The 26,454-nt window shown below is 37.0% G+C and overlaps 1 protein-coding gene across 4 annotated transcripts in view; it reads left to right on the top strand.

The window, feature by feature from the left end:
* The window catches only part of Nckap1 (NCK associated protein 1), an 84,991-nt gene that overhangs the window by 23,852 nt on the left and 34,685 nt on the right, over positions 1-26,454 (top strand). For 2 of the 4 annotated variants that reach the window (XM_076569772.1, XM_076569770.1), the window contains 12 exons: positions 2,113-2,205; positions 2,498-2,554; positions 3,245-3,387; positions 3,472-3,562; positions 7,576-7,713; positions 8,601-8,649; positions 11,687-11,843; positions 20,024-20,080; positions 20,947-21,043; positions 21,346-21,452; positions 22,156-22,288; positions 24,965-25,046. In XM_076569772.1, coding sequence (XP_076425887.1) covers positions 2,113-2,205; positions 2,498-2,554; positions 3,245-3,387; positions 3,472-3,562; positions 7,576-7,713; positions 8,601-8,649; positions 11,687-11,843; positions 20,024-20,080; positions 20,947-21,043; positions 21,346-21,452; positions 22,156-22,288; positions 24,965-25,046 — 1,204 coding nt within the window. The remainder of the gene's footprint in view (positions 1-2,112; positions 2,206-2,497; positions 2,555-3,244; positions 3,388-3,471; positions 3,563-7,575; positions 7,714-8,600; positions 8,650-11,686; positions 11,844-20,023; positions 20,081-20,946; positions 21,044-21,345; positions 21,453-22,155; positions 22,289-24,964; positions 25,047-26,454) is intronic. The other 2 variants (XM_076569771.1, XM_076569773.1) reach the window with 1 other exon arrangement.

Genomic DNA, 26,454 nt, shown 5'->3' with positions numbered 1-26,454 from the left:
ACTTACTCAGAATTTCTCATGTAGTCACTATAGCTGATACAGAGCCTATTAATACATGCTTTGGGAAAATTAAAGGAGAAATTAGACTAAAGGAGTTCTGTTATTGATCAGGGAAATGGCAGTGAGACTAGACACATTTGAGAAGAAAGTGAGATTTCTGATCTTGACTGTTATTAAGTAGATATTTAACTTTGCTAAATTTGTTTGGAATTTGTAGGTAGTTCGTGTAATTTTATGAAAATTAGTAATGTGATTTTATGAAAATTACATTCTTGATACATGATATGAAGGTTTGTGTAAAAGATTATTAAGATTTGTAAGAGTATGATGTGCCATTAACTGGAAATTAGGATATTGAGGTGGAAAAGAAGGCACTGTTAATATGTAAATTGGGATGAAGAAGTCCCATAGCAATCATATGCTCTTCATATCTTCTTGTTTGTGTTTTACTTTTTGAGGTAGGGTTTCTCTACATAGCCCTCACTGTCCTGGAACTCACTATATAGATCAGGCTGGCCTGAAACTCAAAGAGATCCACCTATCTCTGCCTCTGACTGCTGGGGTTAAAGGTGTAAACTACCACACCTGGCTTTTTCATATCTGGTTTTTTTGAGCCTGCTTTTCTCTGTTGTACATTGGAACTCAGATTTATAGAACTGAAAAACCAGAAAAAGAATTATATCAGTCAAGAAGTGTTTAGTAAAGTTATTGAACAAGGTTAAGGTGTAATTGGAGGACAGGGGATTATTCTTAAGTAGTTATTCACCTGATAATGCTGGAGTAGTAGTGATTAAGAATACAGAGAAACATGAAATTGTTTTGAAACAGATATATTCTACAAATAGTTAACTACTCTCATAGAGGAAGCTGCACATAGAAGTTATACATCACTGCAGGTGCACAACTCTTGATTTATGGCGAGAAATGAGATTTTAGTTACTCATGTTTCCCAGGCATAATTCCTTCTTTAGATGTCTGTACATGGAGGTATCTAGGGTAATTTGCCACACGGCTTGCTGTTTTCAATCAGTTTTTCCAGAAGAATCTTTCCCTGATGTTGTAAACTTTCTGACTTATCATAATGGCTCAATATAGTTATGTATAGGCATTTCTCCCAATGCTCCCATGTAAGTATACATAACCTTATGAAGACCTCAAAATTGTATGGGCTCTTGGCATCATGTTGGATATTTTTAAATGCTTTTTTGTAATTTTCTGACGTCCTGCATGCTTCTCAGACCTTTCATGTATATTTAGATCACCTGAGCTATGTTGTTTAAAAGGCAGATTCTTACTCAGCAGGCCTGAGGTGGACCAGGGATTCCACCTTTCTAATGAGGCCCTAACTGATAATCATTAGACAACACACAGAATATCCAGGCTTAATGATCCCTTGGAATCCTGGACACCCTGTTACATAAGACACCAAAAAGGACTAGTCTTTTAGAAATTATGGTAATAGTTGATTTAATAGGAAAAGGTAGTACTTGTAAGTTCAGTAATTTAGCTGATTGGAATACTTGTTTTCACGTTTCCTTCTTTCATGTCTAAACTCTAGTCTTGCCTTTTTTTTTTTCATTTCCTTTTTGTTCTTGTGATTTTTGCTTTTGTTTAAAATATTATTGTGTTCTGTGGGTCTGATCAGGGAACCGTTACTGTATTTTATGTTTGTATCTACATTTTATTTTGCATGCGTAACGTGGCTTTGCCTGGATGTTCTTTTTGGTAAGTTCCAACTTTATCTAGCGTATTGTTTTTTGTAGTGTAAGCTGTAATGTTTTTCATCTTTTTTTCTCCCACTTCTAGTGAACATAATCATGATTTGTTTTTAATTTTTTCAAGAGTTCATCTGACGTATCTTCTCCTAACATTTTCCCGTTTTCTGTAGTAGTGCAGTTTGGTACTAACCCGCCTTGATCTGTGTTATGGCCTCTCACTGTCAGCTGCTGATCACATTAGCAGTTGCTCTCAGGTGATTAGGGTTGAAAAAGCCTAATCACTTAGAAGTCTAAAAGCTTGTGCTTCCATATAGCAACCATAAAAAAGACAGTGTACAGTGAAATTTGGTACTTCTATTCTCTCTGAAAATAAACTCTGCTTTTGTTTTTACAGCAACAGCTTGCACAACTACAGAAAGAAAAATCAGAGATTTTGAAAAATCTGGCGTTATATTACTTTACATTTGTAGATGTTATGGAATTTAAGGTATGTATTTTAATATGTAAACTTTAATATTACAGAAATTGATTTAGTATTTATTAATTGTATAAACTGCTTTGTCACTTATGTAAGAAAAAATAATTCTTCCAGAACTAAAGTCTAAAGTATACTTTATACATTTGTGTTTTCTGAATTTAAAGTTATTTATTCGGGCCTTAAGATGTGGCTCAGCAGTAGAAGAAGTACTTGCTAAGCATGCAGAAACTCTAGCTTTAATCTTCAGCACTTCCCTCCAGAAGTCATACTGATAAAAGTTTAATTAAGCTTTCCTTTTCAGGACCATGTCTGTGACTTGCTGAATACTATTGATGTTTGCCAAGTCTTCTTTGATATTGTGAGTATCATTTTTGGGAAAACATCCTAATTTTCTCTTGTTTCCAAGACCTCAGGGAACCGATTACTTTTCTCTAAAGAAACGTTTTATAAGAGTATAAAGTTATAACATTGTTTATTTGACTTGTTGAATACCTTTTTTAAAAGTAAAATTGTTATCAGATATTTTTGTATGTTATTGAATATAAGTCTTAATTCATTTGTAAAATAGCTGTTAAATTTAGCATTTTATCTTAATGCACCCAACTATAAAAACTGGACAATATTTTTCTTGTAAAGTCATATTTGCTAAGAGTTTTCCTTTGTATGGCATTTTGTAGATGCAGGAGGTTGAGGTGAGAAATATACCCAATAACTTAGTAGTAAAAATATGAAAAGTTAAATACTCCTTCTTGCTTGGTGAGATTGGTACCAATGTTTGTTTGTTTCTTTTTCTCTCTTCCTCCCCCCCTCTTTCTTTCCGTTTTGTCATTTTCATTTATTACCAGCTTTAATACAATAGCCAAAGTCCTTTTTCTTCCTTCCATAAAATTATGTCACAGACAAAAAATTGTTACTTATAACTCTCAAATTTTACATGTTTAGAGAAAAAAAATCAGAAATCCAGAAATGGGAATAAACAGAGCTATAGAAAAGTATGTAGATTTTTGTGAGTTTTAAGAGTTACAGGAGTTAAACTTTTTTTTTTCAGACTGTGAACTTTGATTTAACAAAGAACTACTTAGATTTGACTGTAACCTATACAACTTTAATGATATTGCTGTCCCGGATTGAAGAAAGGAAGGCAATCATTGGACTATACAACTATGCACATGAAATGACCCACGGAGCAAGGTAGGCAGACATTATACAGATGCTTCTAAAGTTTTTAATTTGATGGCTTATAACTCACTTGAATTTAATGTGTGTTATTTTAAGTGACCGAGAATACCCACGCCTTGGTCAAATGATTGTGGACTATGAAAACCCTTTAAAAAAGATGATGGAAGAATTTGTACCCCATAGCAAGGTAAGAGCTATTTTTTAGATGTGTAACAATAAATGTAAGGGATTGCTTAAGCTTGGGGAATTAAAGAGATAACTTAGTTTGGAGGTCAAGATTATAATGGTTTATGAATAACTTTTTATTTATCTGTGAGATAGAAAGCTGATTCAGATTCACAATTGTGTGAAGACTCGAGAATGTATTGATTCATACGGTTATTAAATTGAATGTAGCATTTAGAGGTAGTAAGGGTGCAGTGTAGTATTCTCAGGTCTGCCAGTATACTCCGAAATATTTTATGTCACTTAACCAACTTTCTTGTTTTTCACTTCTTTTTTTTTTTTTTTTTTTTTTTTTGGCTAAAAATAGTATTAAAATATTAGTCATCTCATGTGGTTGTTATAAAAATAATGAAAAAAATCACTTCATCAGAAAAAGTTTGGATACATAATATTGCATTAAGAATTTAGATTTGTTTGGCTGGAAGGTTGAACACTGAGTGTCCTAAGTGGACATGAACATGGTTGTGGTCATAGTATATTGGTGCTTGCAGATTACAGACAGTGGGAAACCAAAGGGACACCATTAGGAACAGTTCAGAAGAAGCTTGCTGCACGAGGGACCCATGGGCTACTTTCCAAACAATGTCACCTTCATGAGCATGTTAATAAAAGCGTCCAAAGGGGATTTGCTGCACTTGTGGTAGCTATAGGGGCTGAATATTTCCTGAGTTCCCAGAATAAGAAGCATCACCGAAGACAGCACCTGGAATTATCTTGTGACTTCTCTCTTATAAAAATAAGATTTCCTCACTATAGCGTCCTTAGCTGTATGCTTATCCTTGAAAGAATATTAATATAGTTTAATAAAGTAAGGAAAAACTTAAAAAAAAGAATTTAGATTTGAGGCTAGAGAGATGGCTCTGCAGCTAAGAGCTCAGGCTGCTCTTCCAGAGGACTCAGGTTTGATTCCCAGCACCCACATGGCAACTAACAACCACCTGTAACTCCAGTTCCAGGGAAAATGGCCTTTGCAGGCACTGCACACATGTAATACACAAATATAGATTTCAAAACCCATATACATACATCTCAAAAACATTTTAAAAGGTTTAGCTACATAATATTCCATCCTAAGATTTCATGTTAATATTAATATTCATAATATTTCATTCTGAGAGTTATAGTGTTGAATCAGTTTTAGCTGTATTATGGTGTCTTAGTCTATTGATGAGAAAAAGATGACAGGGACTTTATGGAAATATATGTAATGTCCTTTTTAAAGATACATTGAAAGTTACTTCTTAATGATATAAATTTGATGGGAAGAAATCTTGTCATGGTAACTGTCCTGCAGCAGGGTCTGTCATAGACCTACAAGCTTCCAGAAAACTTCACATATCTCATCCAACTTCATCATTTATAGGTAGAGATTGAAGGTTGGGGAAGATGACCAATGAAAGCCCCTTGGCAGCAGTGCCAAAACCAGGACAAAGGCTCAGAGTATTTGAATCTTGGTTTACTGTTCTCTTTGTTAATTAACTGAACTTTTGGATAATACCATGTTTATATGATGCTATAATTTTTCTTGACATTCAGTTCTTATCAGCAATTTTTTCAGTGCTTTCTCTCATGAAAATTTGGAGATACTTTTCCAATTTAATTTCTTTTCCTGGCTATATTATGTAGGTTAATAATCTGAAAACCCCAGATTTAAAATATCCAGAGTCTAAAGCATTTTCCTTTTGAGCACTGACATGATATCACATATGGGAAGTTCTTCTGACCTCATGCTTGGGTTTCGGTGAGAATACAGGTCCACTAAAACTGTTATACAAAGCTGCCTTCAAGCTCTGTGTAAATGTATAAGACATATAAGTATATTTTGTGTTTGAAATCGGATATACATATATTCCAAAACTTAAAAACTCTGTATCAGTTCTGTTACCAATGTTCTAGTTAAGGGATATTCCGCCTATACCCATAAATTCACATATATTTTTTTAAGAAGAAATCTTGAACTTAATTAGGTTATTAATTTGAAAGAGTTTGAAACAGGCTAGTGGATGTCATCACTTTTGAAGTAACATTACCACTTTGGCTAGAAATGTCAAAATTCATTAAAACACTTAACATGCTGAGTCTGCTCCATAGCTGATTTGGTTAGTACTTTTCCCTTACTACTGCCATCTCTCTACTCCTTTCTTTTTTCTGTGAGTCTATTCTGATTTTTCTCTAATCAGGTCTAGGCTTGTTTTTATTTGACTACTGCACACTTTTTTTTCCCTCCTCTCCATTGAAGTCAGGATCCTTCTGGAAAGTTCTTTAGCCTTTGAAAGTTCTGTTAGGATTAAAAAAATAAATGTGTCAGGAAAGTATTGCCTGTTTGAGGAACTACAATGTGATGGTTACAGCGAGCAATCTTTAGCATTTAGTAGATTATTACTAATTACCTAGGAAAATTATTCATTTGAGCTGGGTTAGTTATTTTGTAATGTTGATTTTTCTTATATTCCATGACACTTCCCAGTTTTGCAATTAATAGAATGTCTATCATGCATCTGCCATATATATACATATATATGTATAATTTAACTGAATAATTTAAAACAGTTAGCTACATCGGAATCTTGTGTTAGAATCTAAGTTAGAGATTTCTGGTTTCTTTTTGCAGAGGTTAAGCATACAACATTTTAATGGAGACCTAGATTCTCTTTCAACTAACAGTTCAACTAGATTAAAGAATACCTCTATACAGGGGTTTTAGGAAGAAAGGATGGATAGATAGCAGGGACAGTCACAACACAAAGTAGGAAACAGCTTGTCATAGTGGGGCACACCTTTAATCCCAGCACTTGGGAAGAAAAAACAAGGGATCTTTGAGTTTGAAGCTGACCTGGTATACATAATGAGTTCCAGGTCAGCCAAGGCTACAGTGAGACCCTGTCTCAGAGAAAAGCAGAACAAGAACTAACAATAAAAAGCATGAAATGGGCTGGAGAGATGGCTCAGTAGTGAAGAGCTCATTGCTGCTCTTGTAGAGGACCAGAGTTCAGTTCCCAGTACCTTCATCAGGTAGCTTATTACAACAGACTGTAGCTCCAGCTCCAGAGGATCCAGCATCCTCTCTAGATTATATGTACCTCACATGGGTGCATGTATATACACACTAGACACACATACACATGAATAAAAAAACTTAAAGGTCAAGAAACATATGATGAGTAATGAAATACCTTTGTCAAGAAATGCATTAAGAGTATAGGGGTGGAGAGATAGCTTAGCGTTTAGGAGCTCTTGCTCTTCTTCTAGTGGACCTGGTGTTGTGTGACAAAACTTTTTCTGTGGAGATGGAATACGCAAGTCTACTTAGGAATGTGATCACGGAGTCCTTTTATTTTAGCAAGAATCATAGCTTAGACAAAAAGCATGAGAGTTCAGTGCTACTGTTTGATAGGTGGGTAGGTAGATATAGATATATAAATAAATAAGATTCCCAAGGTTGCCACACATTTTAACCTTTCAGTAAGTAACTTGTAGAGTTGGAGATATGGCTCAGTGGTTAAGAGCACTGGATACTCTTCTAGAGGACTCGGGTTCTAAAGGACCCAGGTTCAATCCCCAGCATTCATATGGCAGCTAAAAACCTGTATATAACTCCAGCCCCAGGTGATCGATCCCTGTACCCTTCTTGTAGATCTTCTGAACTCTACAAGGATCAGGCACATACATGATGGACACACATAGATGCAGTCAAACACCCATCTAGTAAAATAAAGAAATACTGTGGCTTTTTTTTTTTTTTTTTTTTTTTTTTTTTTTTTAAGAAAGTAACAGTGGTTTCCTGAGTAAAGTTGTTGCCCAGGAATGTAGACTGTAACTTTTGTAGAATTCAAAACAATGAAACAAATTTAGAAGAGACTTGAAACCCACTATAGGGAGCATGGTTGGAATTAGTTAGACAAGTATAGCCCTTGAGACAGAAGTCTAAATGGAAGAGAAGCAAACTGTTCTTCAGCTTATTTCCTGTTTTATCAGTCTCTTTCAGACGCGCTGATTTCTCTTCAGATGGTGTATCCTAGACGGAACCTTTCGGCAGAGCAGTGGAGAAACGCCCAATTGTTGAGTCTCATCAGTGCACCAAGTACAATGCTCAACCCTGCCCAGTCTGACACTGTACGTCCTTTTTACCTTTTAAATGCATAATCACTTATCATTTAAACATGTCATTGCAATGTTTTTCTAATTAACATTAGTCCATCTGGTTTATTGTAAAATGAGTATAAAAGTCACACAGCGTTTTAAAAAGCGTTCTTAGATCTCAGAAATTGAAGTTAATACAAATGACGGTTTTATTTGGGGCTGGTGAGATGGCTCAGTGAAGAGAAGCTCTTGCTGCCAAGCCTGACAGCCAGAGTTCGATTCCCAGACCTAGGGCATGGTGGAATGAGAGAGCCAACATAGGCGTGCGTGCCCACACAAATGACTGTCATTTTACAAAATTGTTTACAACATTGTATAAAAATTAGAAGATGTAGACAAGTATAAAGAAAAAAAACAAACACATGTCATATCTTACCAATTAACAGAAAATCATTATTATAGTCTGCTATGTTTCTTTTCAACTCCCTGTTGGTATTTGAACATGGATATTACTATTTCAGAGAATGCACACAAACCATTGGTTCACTTAGGAGGAGATGCAGAGGATCCAGGCACAGGAATATCTTTTCACTTGACTAAAATAAATCATTTGGAAAAATGCAGACTCTTAAAGTGAACTTGAAAATTAGAAATTTATCATTTGCCAGAAGACAGTTTGGCATCAGTATAGTTCAGAGATGGCTGAGGGTGTGCAAATGTGAGACTACAGCTCTCGTTGTCCTCTGCTGGTTGTAAGTTTAAGTAATTATTCATTTTTACCCAGTGTCTCCAATTTCTTGTGGTATTTGAACCAAGAATTGGACAGAGAGAATTAGGAGGAAGAGAGGTGGAAAGAGACTAAGTAGGAAACTGCTTAAAGAATTTTTGTTAAGTGCAGGTGTATCTGTTCTCTTTTTAAGATGCCTTGTGAATATCTCTCCTTGGATGCAATGGAGAAATGGATTATCTGTAAGTAAAATGGGTTAGTTACGAGATTACCTCTTAGGTTTAAGCTTTAACAAGGAAATACCTGGTAACGTGCCTTCACTCTGTAGTGAACACCTCTGTGCTTTACCTCATTCGTTCCTCATGCTGACCCCATCGGATGTAGATAGTCATATAAATGAGAATCTAAAGATAGATCACAGAGCTCCTGAGTGACAGAGACCAGGGGAGAGCTAAGGCCAATGCTCAGAAGCTACATTGTCACTGGTAGCATTTTCAGTGTCAAACTGGTGCTTTTAGGAAGTTTTTTTTTTTTTTTTTTTTTTTTTTTTTTTTTTTTTTTTTTTTAATGCCACATCTATTTAGTTAAGGTGTTTGGTTTTAATTTGCATGTGATAAATGACTTACTGTTTGGCAGTTTGATACATTCACGAGAGATAAAATTACTAGTGTCTGGTCCTAGGCAGCTCAGAAACTGGAAAAATAGACATGATAAAGAATGAGAGTTAGTGTAGTATATAGTCACGTTCCTTCTTCCCACTGCTCACTGCCAGAGGGAATAGTTTTGAATAGCTTGTGCTTATTTCTTGATGTATTAACTGTCAACTTTTTATTACAGTATTTCTCCAACTAAAGTGAAGGACCATTTTTCTTTAATAGTTCAATAAAATAATGAATGAATTTCTTTTTAACAAAAACAAGTATTAGATATAAAAGTCCATAGTTTTGTTAGAGTTAGCATAATCTAGCAATTAGATATTATTAAGTTTGTACTTTAAAATTACTACAAATTTTGAAGTACTCAACCTATGTACAAAATCTCATTATAGAATGGTACTTCCGCCAGGCGGTGGTGGCGCATACCTTTAATCCCAGCACTTGGGAGGCAGAGCCAGGCCAATCTCTGTGTAGTTTGAGGCCAGCCTGGTCTACAGAGCGAGATCCAGGAAAGGCACCAAAACAACACAGAGAAAACCTGTCTTGGGAAAAAAACAAAAAAAAAGAATGGTACTTCCAATAACATTGACTTAAATATGAAAGAGAAATGTACTAGCACATACTACCTGTGCTTAGACATTTTAGTTAATTTTGTTACTTTTCAGATTTGTGATAGTAATATTTTTTCCTTGAAAGATAGTTTACATTTCTATGCCTTGTCTAGTAACTCGATTTTAAAGAAAGGTAAGGCGTTTGAAGTATTGCTTTTGCTTGATTATATAATGATTCTTAGTTTTTACTTTATGTATTTGGCTGTGATTGAAGAATTAGGTTGAATAATAAGATTGGCTGTATGGGCCGGGTGGTGGTGGCGCATGCCTTTAATCCAGCACTTGGGAGGCAGAGGCAGGGGGATCTTTGTGAGTTCAAGGCCAGCCTGGTCTCTAGAGCGAGATCCAGGAAAGGTGCAAAGCTACACAGAGAAACCCTGTCTTGAAAAAACAAAAAAAAAAAAGATTGGCTGTATGGTAACCATACAGCTGTCTGGTTAGGATTTCTGTTGCTGTGATAAAACACCATGACTAAAAACAACTCGAGGAGGTTTATTTCAGCTTACATGTCTTGATCACAGAGAAAATTCTTGGCAGGAATTCAAGGCAGGAACCTGGAGGCAGGAGCGGATGCAGAGGCCATGGAGGGTGCTGCTTATTGGCTCATTCCTTTGGTTTGCTCAGCCTGCTTTTTTATTCACCCCAGGACCACTAGCCCAGGGTGGCTCCAGCAATGGGCTGCAGCCTCCACATCTATCACTAATTAAGAAAATAACCTACAGATTTCCTTACAGCTCCATTTTATGGAGACATTTTCTCACTTGAGGTTCCCGTGTCTTAGATGCCCCTTGTTTAAAATTACGCTAAGTAGCCAGCACTTTGGAATTCCATTTTAAAAAAATAGGAGTGACTATTGAGAAGGAAGAAAATTTCAACAAAAGTTGAAACTGTGCATATGTGACAAGGACCAAGTAAATGTTGAATGAACAATGAGGCTTCATGCCTTTGTATAGAGGGCTAGAGAGGGCATTTGTGTATATATATATATATATATATATATATATATATATATATATATAATTAAACTTTTGTGTAGGGTTTCCAGATTGGGCAACCAAAAGTAAAAGATATTTAGAACTCATATAAAGAGAGCAACTTAATACATGCAAAAATGTTGGACTTTAAGAGTTAATATTTGGGCCGGGCGGCGGTGGCGCACGCCTTTAATCCCAGCACTCGGGAGGCAGAGCCAGGCGGATCGCTGTGAGTTCGAGGCCAGCCTGGGCTACCAAGTGAGCTCCAGGAAAGGTGCAAAACTACGCAGAGAAACCCTGTCTTGAAAAAACCAAAAAAAAAAAAAAGAGTTAATATTTGGATTCTTCCTTTTTTTTTTCTTTTTCTTGAAACAAAGTCTCCTGGCCTAGACCTGGCTAGTTTGGGGCTCATTGTGCAGACCAAGCTGGACTCGAACTCACTGCTTGCCTGCCACTGAGTGCTAGGCTAAAGACGTGTCCTATCATGTCCTGCCTGCCTCTGTTACTTTTTTATTGCTGGACTCTCACTCCTTCAGCTGTAAAAGAATGATACTGTCTTGTCCACTACACAGAATAATCACATGAGGTAATATGTGTGCACAGATGAGGAAGGGAGAGACCACTGAGACAAGCACTGCTGTTACTCTAGCATTCCGTCTGGTGACCACAAATGTTGACTGCTTTTATTTTTCAGTGACTTTAACAGCTGTAATGATTATGTATTGATTTCTGATCTTTTGCTTAAAATGTTTTTAATGTTTGATTTTTTAAAAAATTTCATACCTCCTTCTAAAAGATATTTTTCCTTGTTAGTGCATCTTCAAAGAACTTACTCTGCAGAATATAGAAAATTATAATTAAAAACATTATTCATATACATACACATATATGTATAGATATGTATGTATTATGAATCTCTTAGGAACCTCGATTCAGTGATGGAGGTTGTTTCCTCATCTGTAGAAAGTTACACTGTAACCAAAGGAACTTGTCTGTGCAGTACTTCTAACTTGTACTTGTTTTTCTTTGTGTTTGAAGTTGGCTTTATCCTGTGCCATGGGATGCTGAATACGGAGGCCACAGCACTGAACCTTTGGAAGCTAGCTCTTCAAAGTAGCTCTTGCCTATCTCTCTTCCGGGATGAAGTTTTCCACATTCACAAAGCTGCAGAAGACTTATTCGTAAACATTCGGGGGTATGATGTTTTCAGTTTATTTATTTTGAGGGGGAGAAGGTGGTAAATGCAGTGTCTTTAATAACACATTTTGGGGTTAGAGAGTTGGTCATGTCCTACGGGAAAGTGTAGTCTAGACTCTCTTTGATGCCAGCAGGTTGCTTTTAACAACATCTTGATAATGGTAGAAATAATACTCTTATAGGTAGTTTTACCAGTTAAAAATCTTTAGGGTTTCTTACCCTTTTAAAATTTGTATTCTAGACAAATGTGTCCTCTTTTTAATTCATACATGATTTCATGCATAATTATTACTAAAAGCAAAATATAGGGTATATTTCCCAGCATGGTGTCTCACACTTTTAATTCCAGCACTTGGGTAACAGAGGCAGGCAAAACTCTGACTTTGAGGCTTGCTTGGTCTATAGAGTGAATATAAGGCTATACTAAGAAACCTTGTCTCATCCCCTCCCCCAAGTAAATAACAGAGTGTATTTATAAGAGTTTGAAGCAATCAAAGTCATTAAATTATAGTGACAATTACAGAAGTCTAATCACAGCACGTAGGAATCGTGTTCTTGACAACAGAGTGCACCCAAATGACTTAAATTAATCATTCTTTGCAAAGCAAATACTTCTCTGGAATGATTGTGGACGTTCCCTTTTTTACTATATTTAATAACTACATTTCTCTTGAGGACCTGTAGCCTTGTTAAATTCACACATGAGAGTAGTCGTATAATCTTTTGAAATAAAGAGCAGATAAAATACCCTTAAATTGCTTGCTGAATATGTTGGATATGGTAACTTCAGAAAAAAAAAAAGTGAAATTTGTATATATTTCATGTCCAATTCAGTATTTCATGAGGTTGAGCTTTTATTGGTTGTTAAAAACAATGTGTCTAGCACTAATAATTTGAGCCAGTCTTGTATCTTAGTGGGCATTTGAATTGCCCTGGGAATGCAAATTGAATACAGGTTCTCCAGCATCATTATTATTGTGGAGAAAATAAAGTAGTTTGTTCTGTGCACCCTGAGTAATTTATTATTTATATTTCCATACAGAGCAATGAAGTCTTAGGGATATAGCTCAGTGACCTTGTGTGTGCACACTCTTGAGCAGCCATGACCTAGATGAGAGTGTAGGATCTCTGTCTTCACAGATGAGCCTTGTGCCTCTCTAGACACCACTGCCATTCTTCCTCCTTCCTTTGTTACTCCTAAGCAACAGGGTTCTGTCATATTAGTCATAATAGATAAACAGTGCCAGGTTGCTTCTCCACTTTTATTTTATTGAGACTGTAAATGACAGACTTTGTATTATGTCTTAATATATTAGTCATCGCTTGATAGAATCACTTAAATACATCAACATTTTAAACCAGTTAATGTATATATATTCCATGAATTTACGCATAGTATAAGTCTGGTGATATTCCAAAATTATTTTTATCCTGTTAGGCTTCTTTTTTTTTTTTAAGATTTATTTATTTATTTATTTATTTATTTTTTTTTTTTTTTATATACCTTAAATCATTTTTTTTCTTTATTTATTTATTTTTTATTTATTTTTTTTTTATTTTCCATCACAGGCAATTTATTTTGTTCTATTCATTCACAGTTAATACAGAAAATACTTGGAAACATTTCCATATAATGTTTGACACAGAAATCATCAAATAGAAGTATACAATGTTGACAGGAGGCAGTATATTTATAATTTATAACCCCAAATGTATTTATAAATTAGAAATGGAAAGATCTACAAATGAAATTATGAAGGTTCACCAAAGTCATTTAATCTGTCACTTTCTCATTCATTTTTATGTCTTAATAATATTCTATTGTATGAATAAGCCACATTTTATTTCTCTCCAGTATTTGATAGCTATTTGAGTTGTTTTAACTTTTTTACTATTAGCAACACACTGCTGTAAACCTTCATGTACATGTTTCATAGGTGCACATTTTCAGTAGTTTGAGGATATATTCCTAAGGGTAGAATTGTTGAGTAACAGAGTAACAATGTTTTGCATTTTGACCAACCACCAAACTGTTTTGCCAAAGTGGCACACCATTTTACAATCTCACCAAATCCTTGTTTTTAAGGCTCTGATTTTTGTACAAAAGCATTCAATCATTCTGTCAGACCAAACCAGGAAAAGTTAGCTATACTTCAGAGCTGTTCTATTCCATTTACTATGCAAAGCCATTCTTGGCGTTTGCAACTCTCAGCCCTTTTGAGTATTCTTGCAGTGTTCACCTTTTCCTCCACCACTTTTTTTTTCTTCTTTTTTTCTGGTTTATTTCTATCTATTACAAATGTATAAAAAATCCTCCATCAACGCTGCTGTTAGCAGCAGAACCTTGAGAAATATACCTTTGGTTTGCCTCAGAAAAGGAACACATATTGCACTGTAAAGTTTATAAAATTGGCGCAAAACATTGTGATAATGTTACAATACCAGTTTTAAGAGTTCAGTGACTAATGGGGAGCCAATGGGATACATGCAGAACTGTGAAAGCAATCTCACTTAGCCAGCTATACACGTAGACTGTAAATCTACCTTCAGATCATTTCTGAACTAAGACTATCATCTCAGTTATCTGTTGAGGTCAACCAGGAAACCCTAGAATATACCTTGATTTTTGCAAAAAACAAAATAGGGGGAGGGGTTTCTTCAGCATTTCAGTCCACGAGTAACAGTATCCTAACAGGCAAAGTGTTCTCTCACTGTCAACATAGAATGAACTGCTGCTGGAGGTCAACTTGGGCTTTAATTTGCATTAGCACTTACATGCATAGTAGTCCAAGTTGTTGACCTCATGACTTTAAAAAGTAACTCTAAAAAAGTACAATGGCCCTTCTTGGAAGACTAAAGAAAGACATCCAGCCACAGTTGTAAAAAGTCTCATCAAAACAATATACCCTTTTATGAATTACGCCTAATTTAAAAAAAAAAAAAAAGTAGCCCCAAATAAGCAGCTCTGAAAAAGAAAATATAACTTAAGATATTTGAAAAAAACAAGGTGAATACAGGTTCAAAAATAATTAAGATACATTTTCTTAAGGCTACCTAGAATTAGGCTTTAAAGAATTCTACCATTTCAAGTTTACCACTAGTTACTAGATACCTATTTACAAACAAGATGTTCACCTTTTTTGTTTCTTTATCAAGAGAAAAATCTACCTTCAGACTATGAGGGTGGTGATGGGGAGGAACTAGAAAACAAGATTCAAACAATCCCATGCAAATATCACATTTTTCAAATGGAAGAACTCCAAACTGCACTAGAAGTTCCAATCACTAAGAAACTTTCCATTGAAATGATTTAAGTACAACTACATGGCACCAAGGTTTAGGCCTAATATAGGCCTGACAACCAAGTCCTTGTTTTCTGGAAGAAAGGCCTCAAAAGTCCCACTCAATTCCACATAACAATACTTCAAAGATCAGTTAGGTTTTCCTTTCCTTAATATTTTTGTTTTTGACTTCTAATCTTAAAGACTAGATTAAAACTTAGCTCATTTCCCAGAAGGCATTGCTTCCCTTTGCTCTATGAAAGAGTCCACCAAGACCTCTTCCTCAAAACCATCTAGCCCCCAGCCTCCAGCCTGTGCTTGTGATGCATCTTTCTCAACATCCTGATAAGGTAATGTAGGTAAAATATGCTCATAAACATTAAAACTAGTTGTTAGAAAGACGTAACTAGCTTTAAGTTTTAGAACATAAATACTTGCAGCTTAATCTGCACTGACAATGATTGTCGAAGCCTAGAATTCAACATTTACAAATTCTCATTCACACACACAAAACACACTATTATCACACAACTTGTATCTTGAGAGAATCTTCTGCTTTTTAAATCTTTGGCCTCCCAGTCAATCCCAAGTTCAACCAACTTTTCCAAGTTCTGGTAGTTACCTGGACCACTGAGCATTGCCACAAGACTTCTTCTCTTTTGAAACATCCTTTTTCTCTAGATATTAGGATAGCTACACCAGCTTGTTTCTTCTGTGGTGTATGTTGGTGTGGGATTATCTATTGCTTGATTTTTCATGGATGTGTTTAGCTTCTTTGGGTTGAATTTTCCCTTCTAGTGCTTTCTGTAGGGCTGGGTTTGTAGACAGGTATTGATTAAATCTGGTTTTATCCTGGAATATTTTGTTTACTCCGCCTATGGTGATTAAGAGTTTTGCTGGGTATAATAGTCTGGGTTGGCATCCATGGTCTCTTAGTGTCTGCATGAGATTTGTCCATGATCTTCTAGCTTTCATAGTCTCTATTGAGTAGTCTGGTGTTATTCTGATGGGTTTACCTTTATATGTTACTTGGTCTTTTTCCTTTGCAGCTCTTAATATTTTTTCTTTATTCTGTGTGTTTAGTGTTTTGATTATTATGTGGCGAGGGGACTTTTTTTTTGGATCCAGCCTATTCGGTGTTCTGTAAGCTTCTTGTATCTTCATAGGTATTTCTTTCTTTAGGTTAGGAAAGTTTTCTTCTATGATTTTGTTGAATATATTTTCTGTGCCTTTGAGTTGGTATTCTTCTCCTTCTTCTATCCCTATTATTCTTAGGTTTGGTCTTTTCATGGTGTCCCAAATTTCCTGGATGTTTTGTGTTAGGACTTTTTTGTCTTTAGTGTTTTCTTTGACTGATGAATCTATTTTCTCTATCGTGTCTTCAGTGTCAGAAATTCTCTGTTCCATCTCTTGCAATCGGTTGGTTATGCTTGTTTCTGTAGTTCCTATTCGTTTTGTCAGGATTTCTATTTCCAGCATTCCCTCAGCATGTGTTTTCTTTATTGTCTCAAATTCATTTTTCAGATCTTGGAATGTTTCTTTCATCTGTTTAATTGCTTTTTCTTGGCTTGATTTGATTTCTTCCCATTTTTTGTTCATTTTTTCTTCCATTTCTTTAAGGGAGTTTTTTATTTCCTCTTTAAGGGAAGTTTTTATTTCCTCTTTAAGAGAGTTTTTCATTTCCTCTTTAAGGAAAGTTTTTATTTCCTCTTTAAGGTAGTTTTTCATTTCCTCTTTAAGGAAAGTTTTTATTTCCTCATTGAGGGAATGTTTTATTTCTTCTTTAAGGGCCTCTATCATCTTCTTAAAGTCATTTTTAGGGTTGATCTCTTCTGTTTCTTCTGTCATGGTATGTTTAGGTCTTGCAGGTGTAGAATCACTAGGTTCTGATGTTGCCATATAGGTCTTTATGTTGTTGCCTGTATTTTTGCACTGGCGTCTACTCATCTTTTCCTCTGTGCGGTGCAGGTGGTGTCTGTGTCTGAGAGTGCCTCTCTTGTTCTAATTTTTAGTCTTGGTTTAGTAGGGGTTCTTGGTTAAATTGGTGCTATAGGACTGTTTCTTCAGGGACAGCTGATTTCAGTCGGTGAATTATATACTTATGATTCTGGTGATCTGGTTTAGTGGCTGGGTAGCGCCTTCTTCTGTGTTCCCAGGTCACGTTTTGTTCATTTGTCAACTCCTCAGCTGATCTTGTTTCTTCAGACTTCAAACTGTAGGCATCTGAATCCTCTCCCAGATGGGTTTCAGCTGAGCAGGGTAGTCTCACCAACACCTTCAAGTTGTTGGGTTTCACAGGATCAGCAGTTGGGCCCTGGGTTGTCCCCAGATGGAGTGCCCAGACTCGCCCTGGTTCTGACCCACGGAGATAGTCTCTTCCCCAGGTGTTGGGGCTAGGGGCTTCCCCGTTCCAAGCTGTGTCCGCCCCTCTCCGTCCCCGGGCCTGTCCACGCCTGTGGCCCGCTGCCACAGGCCCACTTGTGTCCGCTTGTCTCCTCTGCCAGGCCTGTATGGCCCTGTCAGCTGCCGCTGAGTCTGTCTGCCTCTGCGGGCGGCCAACGGGCCTGTATGTCTCTGCCGGCTGCCACTGCGGGCCTACCTACCTCAGTCTGTCACTGCTGCCGGGCCCATCCACCTCTGCGAACTGCCACCGGGCCTGTATGTCTCTGCCGGTTGCCGCTGGGCCTGTATGTCCCTGTCGGCCGCTGCCACGGGGCCCTTCCACCTCCGCGAGTCACCGACCTGCGTCTGCCTGTCTCTGCCGCGTGGCCCGTCTACTTCTGTGGACCGCCGCCGGGCCTGACTGTCTCTGTCGGCCGCCTCCGCTGGGCCCGTCCACCTCAGTCTGCTTATCTCCGCCGCAGGGCCTGTCCACCTCTGTGGACCGCCGCTGGGCCTGAATGTCCCCACCAGCTGCCGCCGGGACTGAATGTCCCTGTCGGCCGCTGCCGCCGGACTCGTCTACCTCTGCGGGCCGCTGCCACAGGCCTACCTGCGTCTGCTTGTCTCCGCCATCTTCCTTAAATCCAGATTTATTTATTTTTATTTTACGTGAGTGAATTTTTGCCTGCATGTATGTCTGTGTACTATGTATATGCTGGTGTCCAAGGAAGCCAGAAGAAGGTGTTGGATTCTCTGGAACTATAGTTATGGACACTTGTAGAGTTGTGAGCTGCCCTGTGGGTTTGGGGAACCAAACCCAGTTCTCTTTAAGAGTAGCAGATACTCTGAAGTGCTGAAACATCCCTTCAGCCCTGGTCCTGGATGGTATGCCCCTAACCCCCCAAGCCCACTTCCTTCTTCTTCTTCCTTTATTTTTCTGTTTTAAGTTATGAGTCCCATTAAAAAGAATTGTCATAGTCAAATCATGAGTATGAAAGTGTATTAATTACAAAGGCCCATCTTACACATTTTAGACATTTTCTTGAGGAGAAAATGAAACTCCGAGTGCTTACATACAGAAGTTGGGATTCATCTTAGTGTTAATGGCTCAGCTAAATTGTCAGGATGATTTTGTTTTTATGAATTTTGAATTTTTATCAGTAGTATTCATGAAGTTATTTATTAATACACTTCAGTGGTATATCTGAACTAAATAATACTGGAATTCTGTTTCTTTTACTTTTTATTAGAAGGCCCCCCTTTTTTTTCCTGGAGACTGGAGTCTCATGTATAGTCCTAGCTATTCTGGGAGTCAGTGTGTAGACCAGGCTGAACTTGAACTCACAGAAATCCACCTGTCACTGCCACTGCTTCTGAATGCTGGAATTAAAGGCATGCACCACACACACACACACACACACACACACACACACACACACACACACACACACAAATCCGTGTGTGTAAAAATAAGCCATAGTTCTTTCTGTCTCTCAAAAAAATTGAAAGTAATGAAAATGCTTTCCTGCCTTAGCTTTCTGTCCTCAAAACAACTACGTTCAAAGTTGCTGCTGTTAATTGCTCATTTGTACCCTTTTAGAATTTAGCTGTGCTTATGAGTGACCTTGCTAGTCAGAGCAATCATTGTTGCTAGAGTTTTCCTGCCTTGCCCACAGTCAGGACAAATCTCTGTCACCCGCCAGTCCCACAGCCACTCAGACCCAACCAAGTAAACACAGAGACTTATATTGCTTACAAACTGTATGGCCGTGGCAGGCTTCTTGCTAACTGTGCTTATAGCTTAAATTAGTCCATTTCCATAAATCTATACTTTGCCACGTGGCTGGTGGTTTACCGGCATCTTCACATGCTGCTGGTCATGGCGGCGGCTGCAGCCAGTCCTTCTGCCTTCCTGTCCTTTTATTTCTCCTCTCTGTTAGTCCCGCCTATCCTTCCTGCCTAGCCACAGCCGATCAGGTTTTATTTATTGATCAATCAGAACAACTTGACATACAGACCATCCCCCAGCACAGCCAAGTGCAGACCATCTCAGACACCTGCACTCAGGCCCATGGTCCTAATCATCCTCTATGCGGACCTGCTGGGTAACGCCACAAAGAACCCAAGAAGGGCTCCCACAGGACATACAGAACATCCCACAGCAAATCATTGTTTGAGTACTTTAGATACTTGGCAGTCACCTAATTGCATCAAAAGGAAATTTTAATGTATCTAGAGCTTAAGGAAATAACAAAATGTAATGAAAATGTGCATCATGAGGTTTTATTTTATTTTTGGATTTACTGTAACTAATGCTATCTTTCTAAGAAGATTTGATTTGAGTATGCAAAGTACTTGGAAAATACATTTTAGATTGATAGACTTCACCTGTCATTTCCTTTGTAAATCATTGTTATTGTTGAAAATAAGCATTTCAAATTGACTTTCTGTATTTCACTTCTTTGACTTTCTTTCAAATCAAGATTGACATGGTTCATATTTTCCTTGCACACAGCTACAATAAACGTATTAATGACATAAGAGAATGCAAGGAGGCAGCTGTATCACATGCGTGAGTAGTTCATCTGTGAGAAATTTCTTCTTAAAATACTACTTTGTTAAATGAAGACAGGTTAGTGATGTGCAAATGTATAAGATGAGAACTTTGTATTGAAGGAAAAGTAAGTATATAACCTTTATATTACTGGTAACTTTGTAATTAGTGTAGATCTTAGATGTTTTGAAATACTGATAAAGAAATTCCATGCAAAGGACTTTATTTTAGTTGTTACCTGTTTAAAATTTATTTTTACATGTATTTAGTTAGTGAGAATAGGCATGAGTGCATGACTGCTTATGTCAGAGTACATATATTGTGGCCAGAGGACACCTTGTGGGCATTAGTTCTCTCAGTTCACCACGTGGGTTCTGGGGAGCAGACTCAGCTGGTCTAGACTGGTGGCAGGTGCTCTGCAGGTCCTAGCCATTAGCTCCTGCTGCCACTGTGTTCCCCACAGCAGTGCTTTCCAAGCTGGGCTGACTTTTGTCCACCTTCAGGAGAACTGTTACATTCTTACATTAACACAAACAGTGGGAGAACATAATACACTTTCACAGTATGTGAACTCCTCACCTTGCTCCAGTTTTATATTCTGAAATTAAGAAATCTGTAGAAATGACTGTATTTCAGATCTGTAAACAACTTTCCAGTTTCCTTACGAAATAGATACCTTAACATAGATGTTTAATACATGATGACATATTCTCCCATGAGCTTAGAGAAGATGAAATGGTGATACTGTCTGATCCATCAGTGTTTCTATGGAGGACGGCAAATCACAAGTTTTAAATCTTCATTCTTTTTCTGTTATCATTCTGTGTCTACGTTTTCCGCCCAAGTGAAGCATGAGTGACATGTGATGATATCTTTCTCTACAGTGGCTCAATGCACAGAGAAAGGCGCAAGTTCTTACGGTCTGCACTGAAAGAACTGGCAACCGTCCTCTCTGATCAGCCTGGCCTGCTTGGTCCCAAGGTAACTGACTGATAAATGTGCCCTGTCAACAGCGGAAAGGCATGTCCTGTTTATGAAATTTGACTCAAGTTTGAGCCAAGAATGGATTTGCCTACTTGAGGCTCAACATCACACTTCTCTCTTTTCCTCTTTTCTTTTATGAACACTCATCTTTTTGGGTACTGCTCTGTGCTCTGTCTTGTACTGACTGTTTCTTTTAAACTTAGTATTATTTCTTGCTTGGGACTTTTCACTTAGAGCAAGACTATGAGCAGTCTTGGTCCTTAGTCATTGAATAATCAGTTGTTGTTTTTTTTTAATAGGCACTTTTTGTTTTCATGGCATTATCTTTTGCCCGTGATGAAATTATCTGGCTACTCCGTCATGCAGATAACATGCCAAAGAAGAGTGCAGATGATTTTATAGATAAGTAAGTTAGTCACATTAGAGGAACATCTATTTCCTGTTTATTTTGATTTATGGGTCATGAGTCTGAGGACTTTTATTAAAGCAAAGATGTTAAAGATGTTTTGAAAAACTCTTTGTGGTTCTTTATATTTGTAATAGAAGAAATGTTGGTAAGGTGGTATTAAATGATGTAATTAGAATACAAAAAGTCTTAAGACTTTTAGTGTTTCTCTCTATTATAGTAGTGATCAGAAAGTTGTTCTTTGGCTCTGTCCAGTAATATATATCCTATGCATTTGGTTTTCAGAATTAATACTGCACAAAACATTAAATAAGAATCGTAACATGGACTTGTTGCCATCAGTGTGGCATTTGAAATATCTTTTAGTCTCTGGTGTTTCAGTCAGGTAGAGGATTGAAAATAGAAATGAGTACATACAGAAAATCTTACTTCTTGTTAATACTCTGACCAACTTTTTTTAAAAAATGATGTAGCTAGAAGGGAAAATTTTACTTGCATTTGAATATTCTTAGTATTCAGTCTTAGCAATTTTCTTTCCATGCTTTTGTTGATATAAAAGAATTTTAAAAGGAAGTGATTGACATTAAAAATTAATAGCCTTTCTTAGGGGAATAGTTCTAGAAATAATACCAGAAACATTTAGTATATTCTGTGACAACAGTGAACTTATTCTCTGAAACCTTTGCTTTGACTTTTCACCCAGGCACATTGCTGAGCTGATATTTTACATGGAAGAGCTTAGAGCCCATGTCAGGAAGTATGGGCCAGTAATGCAGAGGTACTACGTGCAGTACCTTTCTGGCTTTGACGCGGTCGTCCTCAATGAGCTTGTACAGGTAAGAAGTCTCCTAATTTCCTTTGTTCTTTGTTTCCCACCTGTTGACATATGTACAACACGTATCAAATGGTATAAATAGAAGTAAGCCATGGTCACTTTCTGCCAGAGAGATCATTGTCGACAGGTCAAGAAACAGGTGTTTACATCATAGTTAGGTATTTCGTGTGAGTTTGTACAAACTTGAGAACGAACACAGTAAAGAGAACAGTTACCTATTCCCAGGATGATTGTATATACTAACCAAATTCAAGAGGGCCTTACAAAAGAGCATAGTCCTAAGTCAGGACTTGGAAAGATCATGCTGGCCCTTGCCTGAGGCCCAGGAGAAGACAGACCAGAGAGAAGAGCAGTTCCTGCAGTAGGCTAGGTAAGCACTGAGGCGAACCTGAGCTCCGACAGCGGCTGGAGATGTCTAAAAAGGGGTGGGGAGGAGGACTCCTTTTGAGCAGCAAGTGGCAAGGTGGCCATTAAATGAAAAATTCTGTCTGAATCTTATTCAGCTGTCCTAATTTTACTTTTGTTTTGGATTTTCCTCTTTGGTTTTTAATCTTTGCCTTTTGCTAAAAACATTTTTTTTCTGTAATTTCTTTACTTAGTCTTTTTTACTTTAACATAAATTGTCTTTGATTTTATTGAAGATAAACTATAATAAAAATAGTTATTTTATTTTGCCTCACCTTATAAACTCACAGGTACCTAAGACTACTGTAAATTAATGAACAATACAAAAAAGGAGCAGTAATTTAAAGGCTCTGGTTTTCCTGTATTCATTTATTTTCTATCCACTAGATGGCACTCAGACCTTTTTTTTTTTAAAGACTGGTCATTAAAATGGACTAGAATACCTGTTAAATTCCAAGAACATTATTGCTTTGTAATTTTATTTACAGTTTTTGACTGGATGAGTGTTAGCCTATCATTGTTTTTTATTATTTACTCATAATAGCATATAATTTTACAAAAAAAAAAAAAAAACACCCCAAACTTCCTAGTTTCATGTAATTTTTAAAACTATGTTGTAGCTCTTTGGATTTTTACTAAGAAATTTTACAGGTTTTTAATATATTGCTAAAATGTGTAAACCACTTAATATATATTGGTGTGTTTTAGCCAAAATAGAGTGTACTAACCCTGAGAAAGTTCTTAGAATTTCTCCTGGGATTGTAGTAAGATTAGTAGCAGTAGCAAGAACAATAATGTTAGAAGCTGCTGTGCCCACTGATGGTATATCTTATTAAGCTGCTATAGCTGTGAAGGTAGAGGAAATGGTCATTGTTGAAGAAAGGGGCTAATATAACTGGTTGGCATTTATAAGGAGCAGAGCTAGTGTTCAAATTTAAGTCTGAACAGGAAAGACAGCTTTTTACTTCCATCTTCTTTTCAGGATACAATCATGGGGCTTTTAACTTTTTGCTAAGGTGTAAATCTAAAAGTAAGATTACAAACCTGTTAATGAAGTCTATTGTCAAAGATGTTAGCTTTTATATTGCATTGCAAAATTTGAGCATTTTGGCCATTTTTAAATTTATAGTTCAGTGATATGTACACTTGTATTACTATGTAAGTCTTACTGTTTTCAAACTATATTTTATATACATTGTTTATGAGCTAGGCATCTACCATTGTTTAGTTAATTTTTTTTAACTTTTTAAAAAGATTTGTTTATTTATTTATATTTTATGTGGAAGGGTGTTTTGCCTATCTCTGTCGGCATACTGTGTGTATACAAGGTGTCCATGGAGGCTAGAAGAGGGTGTTGGATTCCCCTGAACTTGAGGGACAAACAGTTTAGAGTCGTCGTCATGTGGGTGCTAGGAATCCAGTGCAGGTCCTGGGAGAGCAGCCAGCGCTCTTAAGCCCTGAGCCATCTCCAGCACCAAGGCTGCTTTTGTTGTTGTATTTTGTTGTTAATGGCCACTTGAGATTCAGATGTTAAAATTCAGTTTTTGTTTTTGCTCTTGAAGTGCTGTGGATTAAACTAAGGGCCTGTTACCTGTAAGCAAAGAACACTACTGAGTGACATCCCAATCCCACAGATGCTCATTTTCTTAACCAGTTAAAATAGTTTTGCTTGGGAATTGTACTGTTCTACTGTGGCCCTGCCATGTTGAACATGAATAACTACCCCTGAAAGGTTGGCGTGGAAGTTTTCTTGTTGTTTCCTTGCTTTTTTTTTTATTTTGTTTTGTTGTGGGTTGTTGGTTTTTTTTTTGGGGGGGGGGTCCTTATTTTTGAGGCCCTTTTTTTTACATGTATTAAAATAATGTTTTTAATTTCTTTTCAATTTTGATGGAGTACATATTCATGTAACTCCCATCACATTTGACCTAGAACATTCCCAGCATCTTTAAAATTTTACTGTGTATCTTCATGTGGATTCCTCATAGATCTTTCCAATGATTGATGTCCTGTCCCTGCAGTTGTACTTTCTGAAACTTTTTTCTTGCATGTGAGATCCCACTTTATAATCTTTAGGTTTTCTTTCTTTCCAGTAGCATGTTCTTGAGATTGATTTAATTGTACAGATGTGCATTTAATTTCTTTTTCTTCCTGAAAAATAATTCTGAAGTGTGGATGTACCAGTTTACCTGTCCACTTGTTGATGGAGCTAAATGGAATTAGCCAACTAACTAGTTGGCTTTCATATTACTGTGTTGTTTTTTTTTTTTTCCAGAATCTCTCTGTTTGCCCTGAAGATGAGTCAATTATCATGTCATCTTTTGTTAACACTATGACTTCCCTCAGTGTAAAACAAGGTAAGTAAGGGCATGTTGTCTTTCAGTTAGAGACTTAATTTGATTATTAAACAGAAAGAACTTTAATGGTTAAATTTTTTTATGTTTGATATATTTGATCTGTTGCCTTTGTCTTAATTTAGTTATGTCAGAGCAAGGATTTCCAAATTGGGTTTCAGATGGTGTTCCTAAAAAGTTTAAGAGTCATTTTGTAATGCTTATTACTTAGGAGAAAAGAGGCACCTGTGACAACCAGGTGACATGGAGTGCTAAGCGTTGTGATGTGTGTGGCTCTGGCCCACCTGTGACAGCAGTGCATTGGTGTCAGGTATAGCGTGTTTATCTAAGCCGGGCCTGCTGGGGACCTCAGTCCCAGCTCTACATAGTGGGTTCCAGTGAGGCACTGATCAGGAAGCCAAGTAATAATAGTAATTCAAAGTCTGTACCAGTGACTTTATATATGTTGTCCCATTTAATCCACAACATTAAAAAAATTACTACTTTTATTTGTCAGATTTGGAAACTCTGATTTTCCCTAAAGGGTTAAGAATTATTTATAAGTAAGAATAGTAATTAGAGGTTAGGAATGCCAATCTCAAAAATTGGTGTTGCACCTATACCAGCTGGCCATTGTTTTGAACATTCTGTTCCAGTAGATTGATGTGCTTTGGTTTGTATTCTTTTTATATAAAAAGATGTCAAAAACCCTGAAAAGATCAGATCGATAACTGTATTTTAGTTCCATCAAGCTTTATGCTTAGTATGTAGTCAGACACCTACTACAGTGTTGTGTAGTGATGCTTGGCTTGTGTGGCATTACCTTATGGTAGGAGCTTTAGTGTGCTAACACTGGCCTGCTCTCTTAGGTTGGCATTGTAAGGACAAGAAGACTCAGAGCTCTTTGATAGAAGCCTGCTTCTCTCTTGGCAAGTTGCCATCCTTTACAGGATTTAAGAAGTGCTGAAGTCTTAGCAACTAAAATAAAATTTGTTGGTTTCATTTTTTTACTTAGAAAATTCACTTACCGTGCAACATCCTAACTTTTTCAGCGTATTGTACAGTTAGGTATTCATTGCCTAAGCACTAGTCTGCAGAGCTTTTTCATGTTGGAAAATTGGACTCTGGTACTTAAACTCCATTTTCCGCTCCTACAACCCATGGTAGCGCTTCTTCTACTTAGCATTTTTTGTAAATTGCTCTACAGCACTTCTTAGTGGAGCCATGTAGCTGTATTTTTGTGGCTGGCTGCTTTTGTTTTTTTTCCTTTTTTTTTTTTTCTTTGAGAGGTGATTTTGTATGTTACTTTAGGCACCCTCCAACTCTTGACATACTCCTTCTGCCTCAGCCTCCAAAACACCTGGGATTTCAGGTGTCAGCCACTGTACCTGGCTCTGACTCATTGAACATCAGTGTTCAGCCATATGTAGAA

Source organism: Peromyscus maniculatus, chromosome 4, assembly GCF_049852395.1.
Source record: "Peromyscus maniculatus bairdii isolate BWxNUB_F1_BW_parent chromosome 4, HU_Pman_BW_mat_3.1, whole genome shotgun sequence".
Taxonomy (NCBI): Eukaryota; Metazoa; Chordata; class Mammalia; order Rodentia; family Cricetidae; genus Peromyscus; species Peromyscus maniculatus.
Note: the sequence above shows the minus strand (reverse complement) of the source record. Positions and strands in the feature narration are given on the sequence as shown.